Here is a 17,011-nt window from a genome sequence, read left to right on the forward strand (position 1 = left end):
GGGCTCGTGTGTGTTTGGGACGAAACCACGCACGCAGGCAGGACAGTGATTTCTCTGACTGTCCACTCAGGGGTCCTGGTCAGGACAGTGAGAAAAATTAAAATGACTTGAAAGGTAGCAATTAGGAAAACATCCATTAAAAATGCACTGAAGGTACTTATGCAAGCCCACTTGTAGGGGAGACTGCGCGTGTTCCTACAGCCTAGTCTAAACGCACGGCCTATGTTATCTATGCTTGGGGGGGCGAAGGCAGGCAGAATTCGGCCTGGAAAACCAGCACGTGTTCCAGACGCCTTTTCACAGCCTGGGTTGCTCTCTATGTCCGGCTCTGAGGCTGGGGCACAGGAGCAAACCGCTGGGCCCTCTCCTGACTTGGGGTGGCCACGGCCCCCTTACCTTGTCGTCCTGGGAGTCTGGCTGGAGCAGGCTGTGCTGCTGGATGGCCATGGGTGGCGGCAGGGGCACGGCGTCGGCCCCCTCCTCCCCTTCTTCCTCTCCGCAGCTCTGCATGCCCGAAGATGAGGACTTGGAAAGCGTGCCACTGCTCAGGCCCTCGTTCCGGCCTCTCTGAAAGCAGACCCACATTCGCCCGTGAAAACCTGGCCCTGAGTATCAGTGTCCGGGCATAGAAACTGAGCCCTTGGGGGTTAACGGGAGATGGAAACTGACAGCAGAAACCAGGCACAAGCCCCTTCCAACCCTGATGGGAACTCTGATTCCTGAAAGTGCGCCAGCTCCGTCACCAGCCAGCTGGACGAGGGAAGGGCCGGGAGTGTCTGCAAAGGGACTGCCAATGTCAACCGTTAGGCTCTGAACACGTCTCATCTTCAAGAGGCCAATTTTAAAGAAAAGTTAAAAAATGTGAACCATCACCCTCTGTTTTCTCTGGTCTCGTATTTCACTTTTTTGTTACTTTTTGCTCAAGTAAAACTCACTGAAATCATGAGAGCATAAAGAAAAATACAATTCAAGGTGTATTTTAAGAATGTAGTTCATTCATTTTTCCCTAGTCTTACTTTTATAAAAAACTTCAGTTTTTTACTTCTATTAGGAGGACCCAGTATATTAAACAGATAGATGAGGACATAAATGAATCATACGCTCCAGTGAAAACCCACGGCAAAAACAGGCCCAGGAGAAAAGCAGCAGAAACCACACATCTGCAAAATAAATTAAACGATACCAATCTTGTCCTCCTCCCCCATTCTCTCTGCCTTTGTCTTTCTGAGTCCGTGGGGAACCGGGGGGATGAGGATCCTCATTAAAAACTCTGAGGGCCCCTCACTAACACCACATTACTGAAGACCCATCTTGGGGATCATGAAAAAATTCCATTCCTTACAGTATAATTTTAAGGTCCCTCCTCTCCAAAGGAAATTAAAAATAATTCCTGGTTGGCCTACATACATCTATCTTTGATGACATGGGAATAATGCAGTGTTTACTACTGGCTTAACAAAATAATTGGATGTTTTCTACTCAGGACAAGAGGTCAGTATGAATATACATGAATATGGGGGCAGGTCTGGTAGTGGAAATACTGGAGGATGCAGGCTTTCCCCAGTCCTTCCAAGTCTAAAATTGGTGCTTCCCTGCTGTGGAGAAGGAAATGGCAACCCACTGCAGTATTCTGGCCTGGAGAATTCCATGGACAGAGGGGCCTGGTGGGCTACAGTCCATGGGGTCTCAAAGAGTCGGACAGGACTGAGCGACTATCCCTCACTCACTACATGGCTGAGGGCTAACCCAGAGACTGCTTAGATCGTCTGCATCCCCAGGGTCGGGGGTGGGGGGGGGGGGACGCACCCCAGGCTTTGCCTGTGATGGAGGTGGCGGAGAGGCTGGGGCAGCAGGGCACCACTTTCTCCTGGAGCAGGCAGGGGGTGCCCCCACACCTGGGGAGGGGGGCTCTCAGTCCTCTGATCTCTTGATCAGAGGCCACATGTGGATCCCGGGCCCCAGCACACTGCTGAATGCATTTTGTGGGGCTCTGACACCGGTTCTTTCCGGAAACACCCGGAAAACCACCGGAGGAGGGTTATTCGCTGGGCCCAGGGCTCGCAGGGGAGACGCCGCAGACCCTGACCTCTTCCACGGTCTCGTCCTGCGGGGTGGCCGCGCTGTCGTCCGAGTCCTTCTGCGAGCCGGCGTCGGCGCTCTTGCGGACCTCGCGGCTCTTCTTGTGCTTGTGCGCCAGCTTCTTCACGTGCCCATCCGCCTTGCCGCTGCTCAGCCGCCGCACGGGGCTTGTCAGCCACTTACGCAGCGTGTTGCCCGGGCGCTTGGGGCCCGGCGAGCTCTGCGCCCCTACCATGTGGGGCTGGAGGGAGGCCACGGAGGCGGGCGGGCTGGCGTCGTTGCTGGAGACGGACAGTGAGTCTGCGAGTGAGAGAGAGAAGCCAATGTGACTGGCGGCCTGGTAAAGAAGCCGCCTGCAGTGCGGGAGACCTGGGTTTGATCCCGGGGTTGGGAAGATCCCCTGGAGAATGGAACAGGGCTACCCATTCCAGCATGCTTGGGCTTCCCTGGTGGCTCAGATGGTAAAGAATCCGCCTGCAATGAGGGAGACCTGGGTTCGATCCCGGGGTTGGGAAGATCCTCTGGAGATGAGAACCAGGTAGCCACTCCAGTATTCTTGGGCTTCCATGGTGGCTCAGATGGTAAAGAATCCACCTGCAACGCAGGAGACCTGGGTTCGATCCCAGGGTTGGGAAGATCCCCTGGAGAAGGGAAAGGCTACCCACTCCAGTATTCAGGCCTGGAGAATTCCATGGACTGTATAGTCCCTGGGGTTGCAAAGAGTTGGACATGACTGAGTGACTTTCATTTTTCACTTTCAAAGCCTCTGGAGGTCCCGCTCGGTGCCACTGGGTCCACTGGTGCGGCACCGCCCAACAGAACGCCAAGTTCAGTGACCTCTGGGAGCCGTGCCCCTGATTCTGCCCTGGGGGTGGGGGTGTTGGAGGAGATCCAACCCGCGGGTTCACTGATCAAATGGTTCCCGAACTTGAATTTTGCCAGAGATCATTTTTCTCCACGTGTACTGTGCCCCCCCCCACCCCCTGCAAAACCTGAGTCACCCATGCTGACAATCAGCATCAGTGCTGCATAGACTCATAATGTCACTATTGCTTAAAATATCACAGACATCGGAGGACACACTGTTTGAATTATTTTCACCTATTTTCTTGACAGACAAGAACCAAGAGAAAGAAGGGCGTAAAGAAGAATTTAAAGGAAATTAAAGACTAATCCTGGTGGACAAATATATTAGTTTGACTCACTCCCACTGAATAAAAGTACCACTCAATAAATAAAGTGGAGGCACACCTCAGGGGTGTTGTGGGCTTGATTTCAGAGCACTGCCATAAAGAAAATACTACAATAAAGTTAGTCACATGAATTTTTGGTTCCCCCCAAATTAGACTGTTCAAGTGTCCAATAGTACTGTCTAAAAACTGCATATAGTTTAACTAAAAAATACTTTACAGCTAAAAAAATGCTAACCATCATCTGAATCTTCAAGTCAGTCATAATCTTTTTGCTGGCAGAGGGTTTGAAAATTGCAAGAATCAACAAAATGTGACACACAGACATGAAGTGAGCAAATGCCGTTGGCAGAATGGCTCCCACAGACGCGCCCAATAGAGTTGCCACAAACCATCAATTAGTTTAAAAAGCAGGTTCTGTGAAGCGGAAAAAAAAAAATGCAATAAAATGCAATATGCTTGAATGTATTAATATGTATATGTATGTGCATGTATGACTCAGCCTGCATGTGACCTGGTAAATCATCATTGTGACAAACAGCACCCTTCTAGAAAGCTCGCTGTGAAAGGGTAAAAGCTGGCTGGTCCCGCTTGTTTCCAGCCGTGAAACACGAATGTGCAGCCCCTGCTCTCAGCCTCAACACAGTTCCTTTGAGGTGCTGGAGTTGATACCAACAACCATGAACAAAAACAACAACACATTTAAAAAAGAAATAACTTCAAATAACCAAGATGTTACTTGAAAATATACCCCAATGAACATCCTCATGGGATTTGAAAAAATTAAATACAGTCAACCCTGAACTGATCGCTTTTGCTGTCGAACAAACTTAGGTAAAAGCCGACACTCAATAGCTCTGTGCAGTGACAGGAGATGTGACTTCACACACAGAAAGCCAGTGACCTGGGAGACCTGTCGGCCCTGTCCTGAGCCCTGGACTCTGGGAGGACACCCCCACCCTGAAATGGAATAAAACGCCTCTCTTTAGGGACCAGAATGAGGATGATCATTTACTTTGCGTGTCGTTTTCTTCCAGTCTTTCGAAGTCTTAAAAACAATCTTTAAAAGATGATTTGATACAGACACGTGTTTGAGCTGTATTTACCTCTGCGGCCCTGGAGACCCCCATGTGCCACAGATACAGAAGGGGGTTAATTCCTCCCAATCCCGTGATTACACGCACAAGAGTCGATAGCAGTTTCACACTCGCCCGGGCGAGACAGCGGTGTCCGCCTCAGCCCCGTCCCTGCTTGGTCGAGCCTCGCAGGCAGAGAGGGTATAATCTTTTGTAAACAGATGATGTGCTTCAAGCAGGATTGCTCATTCTTAAAAATCTACATTTTCGCAGAGGCGACTTCAGCTCAGAACTAATCGATATAGCGTTCTGTTTAAGAGAAAATCCTTTCTCCCTCTGTGTGGGAGTACATGTGTCTGAACCCGCCTGCCAATGCACGACACTCGGGTTTGATGCATATATTTTTATTTATTTTTATGTTAAGTGTGACTGAAACGTTCCCATGTCAGCCTCGTGCTCCTCAGGCGCCACAGGGACGAGGCAGGAGAACCAGGCCATCAAGCTGACCCCACGCCTGCAGTCAGAGTTTCCTGGGGACTTTCTCAGGGGCTGACACAGGACAAAGGGTCCCTGCTCTTGGGGACTCCTGTACTGTGACAACAGGGAGACCAGGGAAGGGGAGGGCTTGGACGATCCATGTGTCAGGTGATACTTGATTCAGCTGAAGTGTTTCTAAGTACTAAACATTACACTAACAAGACACTGGGCTGGCCCCAGTAGGTGCAAACATGTTTCACCGTCGTTGACTGTGCTGGGACTCAGAGCCGAGCCTGGTACTTGCCACTGGATGGAGATGAACAAACCCACCTGGGTTTATTAAATAAATTTCACCCCGGGGACCCGCCTGAAGTGCTTTCAATGATCACACAACTGTCATTCAGGCAAAACTGTGACCCTTCATGCTATAAGCGAGTACAAACCCTGGAAGAGTGAGAAGAAGGGGAATCAAGTAGAGGGGTCACGGAAGCCTTCCTGCAAGAGGCAGCACTGAAGCTGGCCTTTGGAGCTGGGCCTGAATAACACATTACGAGCTCACAAGGACGGAAGCTCCCAGGGGGTGTGGGCCTTGTCTGACTTGGCCCCTCAGGTGTGCCCAGGGCCTGGCACAGTGCCGGCTGTATAGGAGGCACCTCACAGGGACCGGAAACAACAGAAATTCCAGCCCAAAGAAACAGCGATGCTGATTCACAGCCTTATGTTCCCTCAGCTGAGCAACCGCACCAGACAGAGAACCGTGAAGGTGGAAGGGCCTCCCCAACACGTGGTGAGCATCCTGACGGAGCTCCGTCATGCCCCAGGAGCCGAGGGAGGCAGGGAAAGCAGAGGCTGACTCACCAAATGAAACCAAATCGACTGCAGGCCTTAACATTCATCAGCAGAACACCCACACCTTAGAAGTGATGGGAGAGCATATGTATAGAGAGAGGGATATATACATCTCACCTACTAGGCTCCTCCATCCATGGGATTCTCCAGGCAAGAATACTGAAGTGGGTTGCCATTTCCTTCTCCAGGGGATCTTCCCAACCCAGGGATCGAACCCAGTTCTCCTGCGTTACAGGCAGAGGCTTTAAAGTTCATATATGTATCTGAACATCTGAAGTTCATATATGTATCTGAATCACCCGAAACTAAGACAACATTGTAAATCATCTATGTAAATCAACGAAAAAATAAATACTAAAAAGAAAATAAACAGAAGTGATGGGGACACCACCTAAGCCAACAAACGGAACTTCCATGTGTTTCTGTGCCTAAAAGACAGCACTTGGGGATACGTGGCGCGGGAGCAACGCAGCACACGATTCGAATTTTCATGCAGGTGTTGCTGGTTGTAAAAATGGTTCAAAGAGAAAAACAGAGATGTCACTTCTGAGCGTCTCTATGTAGGCTCAGCTGCACAGGATGGTTCGCTGCACTTTGAGCAGTAGTTTCAAAAGAGATTTTTTCCCTCAGTTAGCAGGTCAAGCACTAGAAACGTGGCTGAGACCTGAGCGGTCGGGCCTAGAGCCAGGAGAAGGCAGAGCTGTCCAAGGTCCGAGCTCACCAGTGCCCCGATGAATCGTGTTCCCAGGGAGCAGAGGTGCTCTTCTCGAGCTGCTATTTGTTATCACTTAATGACATTATTTCACTTAACTGCAATATTTATGACTCAGAAATATGCTAACAGCGGTTTACAAACTAAGAAGGAAATTTTGCTGTTTTAAAAATTTTACCTTGGAAAATGATTTCGTTTCAGAAACCTGAAAATGTGGAGGGAAAGTTTCTTCACCTGTCTCTAAGATTAGCAGGTATTTCTTCTTGTGCAGGTCTGGTTAATGAGTCATAATTCAGGTGATTAGCAATGAAAAAATAACCCCAAAGTAGAACAAACAGATAAATTCCTTCCCTCTCCAGTTTGTTTTTAACAATAATATTTAATTCTTTACACTGTTGGACACACAAACCCATTGATTTGGGCAAAACTGAGTCTCTTAAGTTGAAAAGAAAAAAACCAGTAAATCTTATTTTTTTCTTTTCAACTAGAGACTCATTTTGCCCAGATCAATGGATTTTAACAGTCCATTTACAAGCTCTTTACCAGACTGTGACATATGCATAAATCAGGAATTTAAAAACACTTAAAAATTACTTAAATCAATCATTAATGCTATGCTAAGTCGCTTAAGTCGTGTCTGACTCTGTGCGACCCCATGGACAGCAGCCCACCAGGATCCTCTGTCCACGGGATTCTCTAGGCAAGAATACCGGATGGGTTGCCATTTATAGAAGGAAATAAAAGTGAACGTTGTCAGTCGTGTCCAATTCTTTGTGACCCCATGGACTATATAGTCCATAGAATTCTCCAGGCCAGAATACTGGAGTGTGTACCCCTTCCCTTCTCTAGGGGATCTTCCCAACCCAGGGATCGAACTGCAGGTGGATTCTTTCCTAGCTAACCCACCAGGGAGAAAGGAAATAAAGGGCCTACTATTTTTCGTCATCTGAAGGACAGATTCTGACCACTAGACCAACTGCTCTGATGCCAACTTTAATAACGTGTCCTAATGGCATCAAGTAGAATTGAGGTCTCCGATGTGACTGAGCATCAGTCACATGACACACAGGTGGTCTCCTTGGGAGGCCCCTAATGGCTGGATTGCACACAGGTGCCTCCCCCCGCTGAGCTCCCAGTGGCTGGACACACTGTGTCAGAAGGCCCTGGCACAGCACAAGCGCTGCTGGGCAGGCCCCTTCCTCGGAGACCCCTCTCTGCGAGGATTATGGGCGACTCAGGCCAATGACAACAGTCATCTTGGGGAGGAGACCTGTGGCCAGGGCTCCGTGTCTCCCTTGCATGACAGCATTTGTAGCCGGGGGACTGTCAGGCTCAGCGGTAATGAGTTTGCCTGCCAATGCAGGAGATGTGGGTTTGATCCTTGGGTCAGAAAGATGTCCTAGAGAAGAGAATGGCAACCCACTCCAGTATTCTTGCCTGGAGAATCCCATGGACAGAGGAGCCTAACGGGCTACAGTTCATGGGGTCACAAAGAGTCAGACATGACTCAGTGACTAAACAACAACAGCTGTCAGGCAGGACCGTGACCTCAGACTCCAGGAACACACTGGCGGGTGCCGGGTCTGGCTGGTTCACAGCTACGTGCCTAGTTAGCACATCCTTGGGGCCCAATAAGTTTCTGTTTAAAAATTAGTGAGTCAGTGCATCGATTACCAGCTGAAGGCTATTTCCCCGCTTGAACTCTCTGACAGCTGTCGCTGACCCCCGTGAATGGTGACGTCCAGACATGGTGCTCTATCCCACCAGCTCTGAGACGAGCTACAGGTCACACCTGTTGACTGTGGTCCAGCTCCCGAGTTTGTGAACTGTGTGCTTTTCCGGCCTGTGCTATGTGGTGCTTCACTGTGGTGTGGAGTCAGGCCCGTGAGCGTGTGCTGAGGGCAGGGGGCATACCAACACCCCTGCCGCCACACCCATGGTGTGGGCGTGGGGGCAGGAGAAGGATGTGGAACTGAACTCGCCTGAGAAGTATGATGGAAAACATGTTACTCAAAGAAACCGTACCGTTCCTGTTTCCATCTTCAGTCCCTGTGGCTTGCCTTCCCCTCAACTTCTACTTTCTTGGAAGAAAAAAAAAAAGACTCAATACTCAGTACTGCTGCCTCTCCACCCTGTCACCACATTCCACGTCTACGAGGGTGCCCGTGTTCCTATCACGCCTTGCTGGGGATATGTCTTCCTCTTTCCAGCCTGGGGGAACTCCGATGATTCAAGGTCCAGGTGGATAATCAGCTGAGGACGAGGATGTCAGAGAGACTCCGGGCTCATCACCGCGTCTGAGTCTGAGCCCGGCTCCTCCCCTCGGCAGCCCTGACCCAGGCCAACATCCTGGCATCTGAATTTCCTCCTCATATGACAGGATTACTTGAGAGAATGGAAATGAATGAGTTCTACAAACTGTAAAGTGCTTTTGCAAACACAAGATGTTGCCATGACAACCTGGTAGCACAGAACCCCCAAGATGACGTGCATGCAAACTCTGAGTCCCCAGAAAAAGGGATTTGGATGAATCATCTTCACATCACAGGCCTAGCACGGTACCTTTGCCAACAAAGGTCCACAGAGTCAAAGTTACAGTTTTTCCACATGCATGGATGTGGGTGATGGACCATAAAGAAGGCTGAGCGCTGAAGAATTGATGCTTTTGAACTGTGGTGTTGGAGAAGACTCTTGAGAGTCCCTTGGACTGCAAGGAGATCCAACCAGTCCACCCTAAAGGAGATCAACCGTGAATATTCACTGGAAGGACTGATGCTGAAGCTGATACTTTGGCTACCTGATGAGAAGGGCCGACTCACTGGAAAAGACCCTGATGCTGGGAAAGATAGAGGGCAGGAGGAGACAGGGAACGACAGAGGATGAGCTGGTTGGATGGCATCACCTAATCAATGGACGTGAGTTTGAGCAAACCCTGGGAGACGGTGAAGGATGGGGAAGACTGATGTGCTGCAGTCCACGAGGTCACAAAGAGTCAGACACGACTGAGCGACTGAAAACAAACCATGGTAATCAGGATATACTCAACATCATCTTTAGATGTATGAAGGGTGACAGGAGCAATCTAGGTGAATTGTTTCATTGTGTTTCCATTTTAAAAAGTAACTTATCCCTCATTAAGAGGACAAGGTAAACTCCAGCCTAAAGAAATACTGTCAGCGTGTCCCAGTTGTTTAGAGAGATGCTTGTGTGTTTACAAGAGGAAGCCGGTTGTGAGCTGCTAAAGCCCTGAGTCGGGAATCAATCAAAGTTTCTTTCTTATTTTGAAGGAAACACAACTCCACAAAGATGGTTCTTTGCTGAAGTCAGAGTTCACCCAAAGTCCATGTCAGATTTCTTCTTAAAATATAGAAAAAAGCTAAAGAGAGGAGGGGCGGGGGGAGCCCTGCCCCCCGGCCCTACATAGGAGAGCTCCAACCCCGGAACGCACACGGCCCCAAGCTGCTGGGAGAAGGGAAACCGTCCTCAAGACCTCCAGTCTTACAGTCAGACATCTGTGATTAATAAAGCCTTTTTTTTTTTAATGTAAGAAAAAAAGGAAAAGGGCCCATATCCTGCTAGCTGCAGACTGAGAAAAGGATCACGTTTCATTTTAACCCTCTCCTTATTTTCACGATGGGAGGAAGGGCGGGCTCCAGGATGTTTCTAAGGATCCCAGAGTACAAACTGGGTGGTCAAGGATGCTGTCACCTGAATTTGAACCGCCAGCTCCCCCCTGCCCCCGCCCCGAGTCTGAACAAGTCACCGACACGCCCTCCTGCCTGCCTTCACTCCCTCCCTCCATGGGCAGAGGTTGCGGCTGCTTTGGTCAGGCGGTATCTCTAGAGTTCATGGCCTGCCTTTCCCTTCAAGTGAGACTTCACAGAGTCATGGTCATTCAAAGCAATGGGCAGTGGGTCCAGCCTGTGGCTGGCAGGTACTGGGTGTGGGTCTCTGCCACGTCTCCAGTTTCCTGACAGTGAGGTGAATGTGATTCCTGACCAGGCTGCTGTGGGAAAGGAACACAAATGGTCTTTATCAACATGTGTGTGTGTGTGTGTGTGTGTGTGTGTGTGTGTGTGCGTGTGCGCGTGTATGCACCCAGTTGCTCAGTCTTGTGAGACTCTGTGCAACCCCATGGACTATAGCCCATCGGGCTCCCCTGTCCATGGGATTCTCCAGAAAAGAATACTGGAGAGGGTTGCCATTTCCTTCTCCAAGGGATCTTCCCAAACCAGGGATCGAAGCCGCATCTCCTGCACTGGCAGGCGGATTCTTCACCACTCGTGCCACCCAAACACGAGGCGGTACTCACATTTTTTGCACAGAAGAAGAAACCGCAAAAGACAAGCAAGCAAACAGAAGGCACGGGGGTGCGAGCTGTATGAGGATCCGTCGGAAAGACAAGCTTCCGAGCTGAGAGCAGGAGGAAAGAGCAGCGGGGACAGCAAAGCCTGGCCACTGTCACCGAGGCTCTGCTGCAGTGGGCGCCCCGAGCTCTGCAGCATCAGCCAAAGGCACACACGGGACCATCACCGATCACTGATGACTGTCGAGCTGGTGAGGCACGACCACCACACAGAGGCAGACACGCAACCCTGGGAGGCTTCCCAAGGAAAGCTAGCTCACATTTCAATGTCTCCTTCACCGAGGCTTCTAGAACGATTTTAGCTGGTTAGTTTTAAAGAAAGATAGCCCTGTCTTCCTGTCCATTGTAGGTGCTCCAAAATATCTGTCAAATGAACCACAGGGCGCTGTCTTGATACTAACTCCGTCAGGGACAGCTGAGCTCAGAGCTCGGCAGGCTCCCACAGCAAAGTGCTAACTTACAATTCTGGTTTCAAGGACTTCAGGAGGTATTTATTTAGCAGTTAGTGCGCAGGGCTAGAGAAAGATGAATTTGAGGACACCCCGGGGCCAAAAACAACACCATGAGACCATTTTAGTACAGACTGCACAGGGTCTGAGCAGGTATGCCTGGCCTTCAGGTATGCCGGGCAATCTGGCAGTTTCTCAAACCCCTGTCTTGTTATGAGTTCAATGCAGTTAATCACCCTTTCTTTTATGTAGGAAATTCTTCCACTGCACCGGGAAGGCTGTAATATACATGTGAAAATCAAGTCTATAAACTACTTATAAAGCAAAGAGAAAGTAAGTTGTTAGTTTGTGATGGCTGCTTGGGTTGGTTAAAATATTCTAGCGCAAAATCTTCTGCATAAATGATTGTCATTCTCTATATGTGCTTTTAGAATCAAGGCAACTTTTTTTGGGAATAATAATTGAAAACAGCAACACACTGGAAATCCTCTTGAAGAGCACACAAAAAGCGAGCTCATCCTAAATTACTCTTTCAGATGCTTCGCTCAGGATGTCATCTTCTCTCCATGCTGCAGAGAGATTACAATCACCTGGGCAGCCCGGTGTATTCATTCATGACAACGAAGCGTGCGAAGAGGCGGGGGTGCCCCTGGGAGAACTTCAGGTGACAGGTAGTAACAAGCTGCCTGCTGATACGGTTATACGTTTGGTGGATGAGAATGTAAGAACAAGTATTTTATAATATTTTCCCAAATTTAACTCTCTTTTCTACTTGTGAATAAGTATCTGAAAACTTTTCTTGCTCGACTCCTGCTTTTCCGTTCCGGTCACCTCACTCATCGTCTGTCTACATGAGTCTGTGGTTCTTGATTTGCCCCTCAGCACAATAAAGGTGCACTGGGGCTGAGACACGGGCATGGATTAGATGCTGCGTCCTCCGTGAGTGACCTGCTCCTCTACACACCCCTATGTTCAGGTGGTCCACGGCTACACTCTGGACCATCACTGTCATGGCAAATGCATGTTAACATGGAAACATGTTAACTTCATAAAAAGTTAGAAGCTGTACAGACGCCCTGAGCACGGACGTGGGGTGTCAGTGACTGAAAATGGTGTGTATTTCACTATTCAGAAAATGGTGGCACAAGGGTATTAAAACTCAGGTTTACACATGTCACAAGCTGGTACAGTGGGTCCTCAACGCAAAAATGGGAACTCTGCCTTTGCTTTCAAATGTGAAGCAAACACAGAAAACATGAAGGAGAAAGAGAAATTCTCTGCTTTTTTTAAAAAAAAAAAGTAATCCCTAGATTTACCAGAGGTCCAGCATAGCATGGCCATGGCTCAGGCTGTAATGAGGAACACATGGTCTCTGCTGTCTGAGAAAATGCACATACATGGCTGGCACACCCACTGTTCTCTGCGCAGCCCCCTTCCACGAACTCACATGGGAGCGCTCACTCCCAGGTTCCCTCCCGGCACCCCCGAGTGCAAGAACACCAGCGAACCACCGGCATCAATTATAACTAGAAACAAAGGGACTCCATCAGAAGCAACTGCTCTACCTTTTTCTTTGTGAAGGCTGAAAGCCAGGGTGTGTGTGCACACAGAGCGGCTGCCCCGTGCAATGCACCAGACTTCGGGATAATCTGTGTCACGAAATGAGAACACCCTCACACCAGCACCTAACGTGAGGGGTAGGAGACACGCAAGGCCTGCCACCTCTAACCAGACAGAACACACGATCGGAACTTGGATGTGCAATTTGTTCCTTGACTCTGAGGAACTCTCTAAATGCTATTTATTCTTAGTGTGGTTTCTGAAAACACCTAAAACATTACATAGGCTTTGGAGAACGTGGCTGTGTCAACAAGTGCAAAACTTCAAGCATTGTTTTGCTTTTAATTTCATTCTTGTGAGGGGAAATGCTAACCTGTCAGAATTTCGGGTCAAAACACAGCTCATTTTAAAGGTTTTCCTGCATTTGAACTGCACCACTTGAACTTCCAAGAAGGAAATGTCAAGAAATTAAGAAGAAAGCAGATGGCATAATCCTCTGCTTGGCTAATCAGATGAACAGGATATTACATATTGCCAAAGTGGAAATCTGAAAACACCAGAGAAAGGAAATGATGGAGGAGGAGTCATTATTGACAGTGGGTAATGGATGAGTTAGTCTGGATCAACGAAAGGAATTTAACACAAAGCTAGTGCACGCAGTAACTTACCACACCCTGAATAAAACGACCTGGCTCCTGTGTGGGGGTCACATGTGTGGGGCCCCTTCCAGGTACTGTGGTGGGCCTGTGGCAGCTGGCTGTTGACCACCAGGATGTTGGCTTCCAGGAAAAACAAAACTTGGGAGCTGCCAGGCTGGTGACCAGAACATGGGGAGACGACAGCTATAGTGCCAGGGGGCACAGTGGCCCCCAGAAGAGACGGAGGGCCTGCAGAAATCCCCCGGCTCTGCTGTGGTGACTTGCTTGCCTGACACCCCTCCCAGGGATGGGTCATGGACAGCCTGGGTCACCTGCTGGCCCGGAGCAGACATCCTCACAGGTTAAAACCACATGGACACGAAACACAATGATGCTCTCAGAATGTCCTCAGATTTGTGCGGGGCTTACTTCTAAGGGGATCCTTCTCGACTGAGGACAAATGCTGGCTTTGTTTGAGAGCGGTTGCTAGCCCATCTCCCTGTCTTCTTGGAATGACGGGGCCGTTTTCTCTCTTTTTAGTTTAATGTGGAGTAGCCCTTGAAATAACATATTTCTAGGGGGAGATGAACAGCAGGAGTTTCCTGCAACCACAACTCTACACTGTCACAAAAGGAAAAGAAATTCCTGAGGGGCTATCTTGCCAGTGAGGGCTGGTGGGGGGCGGTTTGGGCTCATTCCTGACTTCTACACAAGGACAAAAGCAGATGTTTCTAGATATTCTTGCTAGATGAAAGAAAGACCCCTTTCCAAAAAAAAAAAAAAAAAGACATAAAAGTGAGATCAGAAACCACACATAAGTCTTGCAAGCTGTACCTATTTACATCTCTCTCCCTGCACACCCTCCGAGTGGATGGCTCCATCCCCTGGGGACAGGTCTGAAGGGTGAAAGGCTGGTCAGCATCACCCCACAGGGGACACTCCCCAGCCAGCAAGCTGGTCCCCAGTCCACCCCGAGCCCCATGTAGGGCTGCCATGGGGGGAGTTCCGTGGAGTGACTGATGACCAGCCTGGTACCGGTGAGGGCAGAGGCGGGGCAAGATGGCCCTCTGACACCGCACCTGGCTCCACGGCCCCCTCCTACGTGATTCAACAAGACCGGGGCTGCCCCGCGGAGGCACTGCCCGTGACCGCCCTGCCACCCGGGCACCGCCACGCGGGCAATTAATGACATCCTGCTGAGCTCACCCCAGGGGCAGCTTAAATGCTCAGGGACCAGAAAAACTCCGAGGTGTTTCTGTTTGTTCGGCTTTTTAAGGAGGCTGAGGTGCTTTGTGTTCTGGCCCTCTCCCCTCTGCCCCCAAAGTCAAATGGCTGTTCTCTTCAAAAATCTCACTTATACAAAGAAAACATTATTTAAAAAAAAAAAAAGAAATTCTGTGTCCTTCTCAGATTACTTAGTATCTCATATACTGCTGACTTAGGGATAATGAGGTTTTTCTCTGTGATAACATGGTGGGCTCTTGATTCTTAATTTCTTCATTTGGGAAGCTATTTCCAAGGCAACACAGTGTTTATTATTGCCCTGAATAGATAACCATCTTTTAAGGGAACAGAAAGTTAATTTGAGGGAAGTAAGGAATCACATACTGCCGAAGCCATATTCTCTCCATCCCACCTTCGCTCTCAGAGATATTAACACTAACAAGAAACATGGGTGTTTAACCCGCGGGCAAGATCGTTGCTGCTGTCAAAGGCAAAGTGTTAGTAAGTGGAAGACCTAATCTTATTTGAAGGCAGCTGACATGTGGAACTGTATTTGTCGTTATGGATATTGATGCTTTTGGTTAACGTCTTCATATTGTTGAAGAGGATAAGATAACTTGGACTACTTTCTTAAAAAGGAAACTAAAATTACTTTTTAGGGGTCAATTTGCAGATTTTTTAAGTTGAACATGTCTCTAGGTAAAGCCATGGACACGCAGAGATACTCTCCTGCAAAATGCTGTAGAAGAACGTTCTGCAGCTAGGGGTTAAAACAGCATGATTTATTTCAAATGGTGACAGAATCTCTTCATTCATATATAAATCTATTATTATTTTTATTATTTTTAATTAAGAGCAGATGTAGAATGCCAACATGCAAGTCTTTTCCCTACATTCCAGAAAGTGCATGGATTGCATAAGAACACATCTAACCAAAATATGCTATAAACCATGCAAACTCATAAAAGTTTTCTTAGAGCCACATAACTCATTTACACAGCCCTGTACTCATTTTTGTGGAGCATCAGGAAACAGAGCCTGGCCCTGGAACGTTCTGCAATCAGCTTGCCAAGCACTATCACTCTTCACGTCATCTGCTCAGCAGGTTAGCTGAAGTTTCAGTCTCAAGGGATGGAATATTAGTTTAGAAAGAGTTACAGCTGTGGAGAATGAGGACATGGACAATTTCATCCACCTCGCCCCCTAAAACCACAAACCCAGTATCTAGCACATTGTATTCTAGGGTCTGTGATGATTTAGTTCAAAAATCAGAGAACCAAAAAGTCCTAACCAATTAGGAATTCCTTTCACAATTATATTTCAGTAATACCTTTACCAAAAGCAAAATGCTGCTCTAAGTAAAGCTAAGCACTTAAAAATGGGATTAAAATGTTAACCACGCAATCGCGGCTTTCCGCCCAGTTGCATGTGTGTATCCCACACGCAGCACCCACGTCCAAGCACACAGAGGGTCAAGGGTTGCCACCCTACAACTGTATCTCGTTTGATTTTATGATCTCTTGCCTCCTGACTCCCATATAGAAACCAAATGGCCCTGAGTTTTGTATTTTTCGAATTATCATTTCATACTTCCTCGAGGACTGCCCACTCCCGTTCCAGGATGCCACATACTAACACCACCACCACCACAACAACAAAAGCCAAAACACAGAAAGATAACAGCGTCGGGATAACTGTTCTGGGCGTTCGTCACGGCGCCAGCCTGGGAGGTGACAACTCCACCTGTGACGTGTCCCGCTTTTTAAGAATCCCCCGCCCGCCTCGTCCGCGGGCTGTCCTGTTAGCATCTTCCCCTGCCTTATTCAAGCAGCTGAGTAACTGAAAAGGAAGGAAGAAGGGAGGGAGGCCTGGAGCGATTCCAGGAAGGAACAAAGCTGCCTCGGAGACAAAAGGAATGAAAAGGACGCCTCTGCTCTGAACGCCAATTAACGGCACAGATCCCATCCTTGGCTTTAATTAGTGCCCCCTGCGATCCGAGGCAGAGCCCCGACCAGGAGGGAAGGAGAGAGGGTGGGAAACAAGCAAACAGCCTCCTCGGGGCGGGGGTGGAGCTGTGCCCGAGAGAGACAAAGGGACAAACCTTCAATTTCTCCTGCGTCATAATGAGTATGCTCCCTTCGTGCTATTCAAGACTTATTCAGCTTCACAGGTGCTGCTGGCCACTGGGCCACTTCTTAAAATAACCCATCAGCTTTCAGAGATGAAAGAGGAAGGTGGGGTGGCCCTGAGGTGGTGGGGGGTAGAGATGTACTCTGTCTCAGATGTTTCGCAGGGGCTCTATTCTTGGACCCAACTCTGGTCTTTTTGCGATAGATCCATTTTCACGACAGTGTTATCACTGTTAACACGATGAGGCAACAGACACTTCAA

The 17,011-nt window shown here is 48.8% G+C and overlaps 1 protein-coding gene across 4 annotated transcripts in view; it reads right to left on the minus strand.

The window, feature by feature from the left end:
- The window catches only part of TRIO (trio Rho guanine nucleotide exchange factor), a 361,479-nt gene that overhangs the window by 42,204 nt on the left and 302,264 nt on the right, over nt 1-17,011 (minus strand). For all 4 annotated transcript variants that reach the window (XM_070774837.1, XM_070774838.1, XM_070774840.1 and 1 more), the window contains exons 35-36: nt 2,087-2,379; nt 397-567 (exon numbers count right to left, since the gene is read on the minus strand). In XM_070774837.1, the coding sequence (XP_070630938.1) occupies nt 397-567; nt 2,087-2,379 (464 nt within the window). The remainder of the gene's footprint in view (nt 1-396; nt 568-2,086; nt 2,380-17,011) is intronic.

The sequence above is a fragment of the Bos indicus genome, chromosome 20 (assembly GCF_029378745.1).
Source record: "Bos indicus isolate NIAB-ARS_2022 breed Sahiwal x Tharparkar chromosome 20, NIAB-ARS_B.indTharparkar_mat_pri_1.0, whole genome shotgun sequence".
Taxonomy (NCBI): Eukaryota; Metazoa; Chordata; class Mammalia; order Artiodactyla; family Bovidae; genus Bos; species Bos indicus.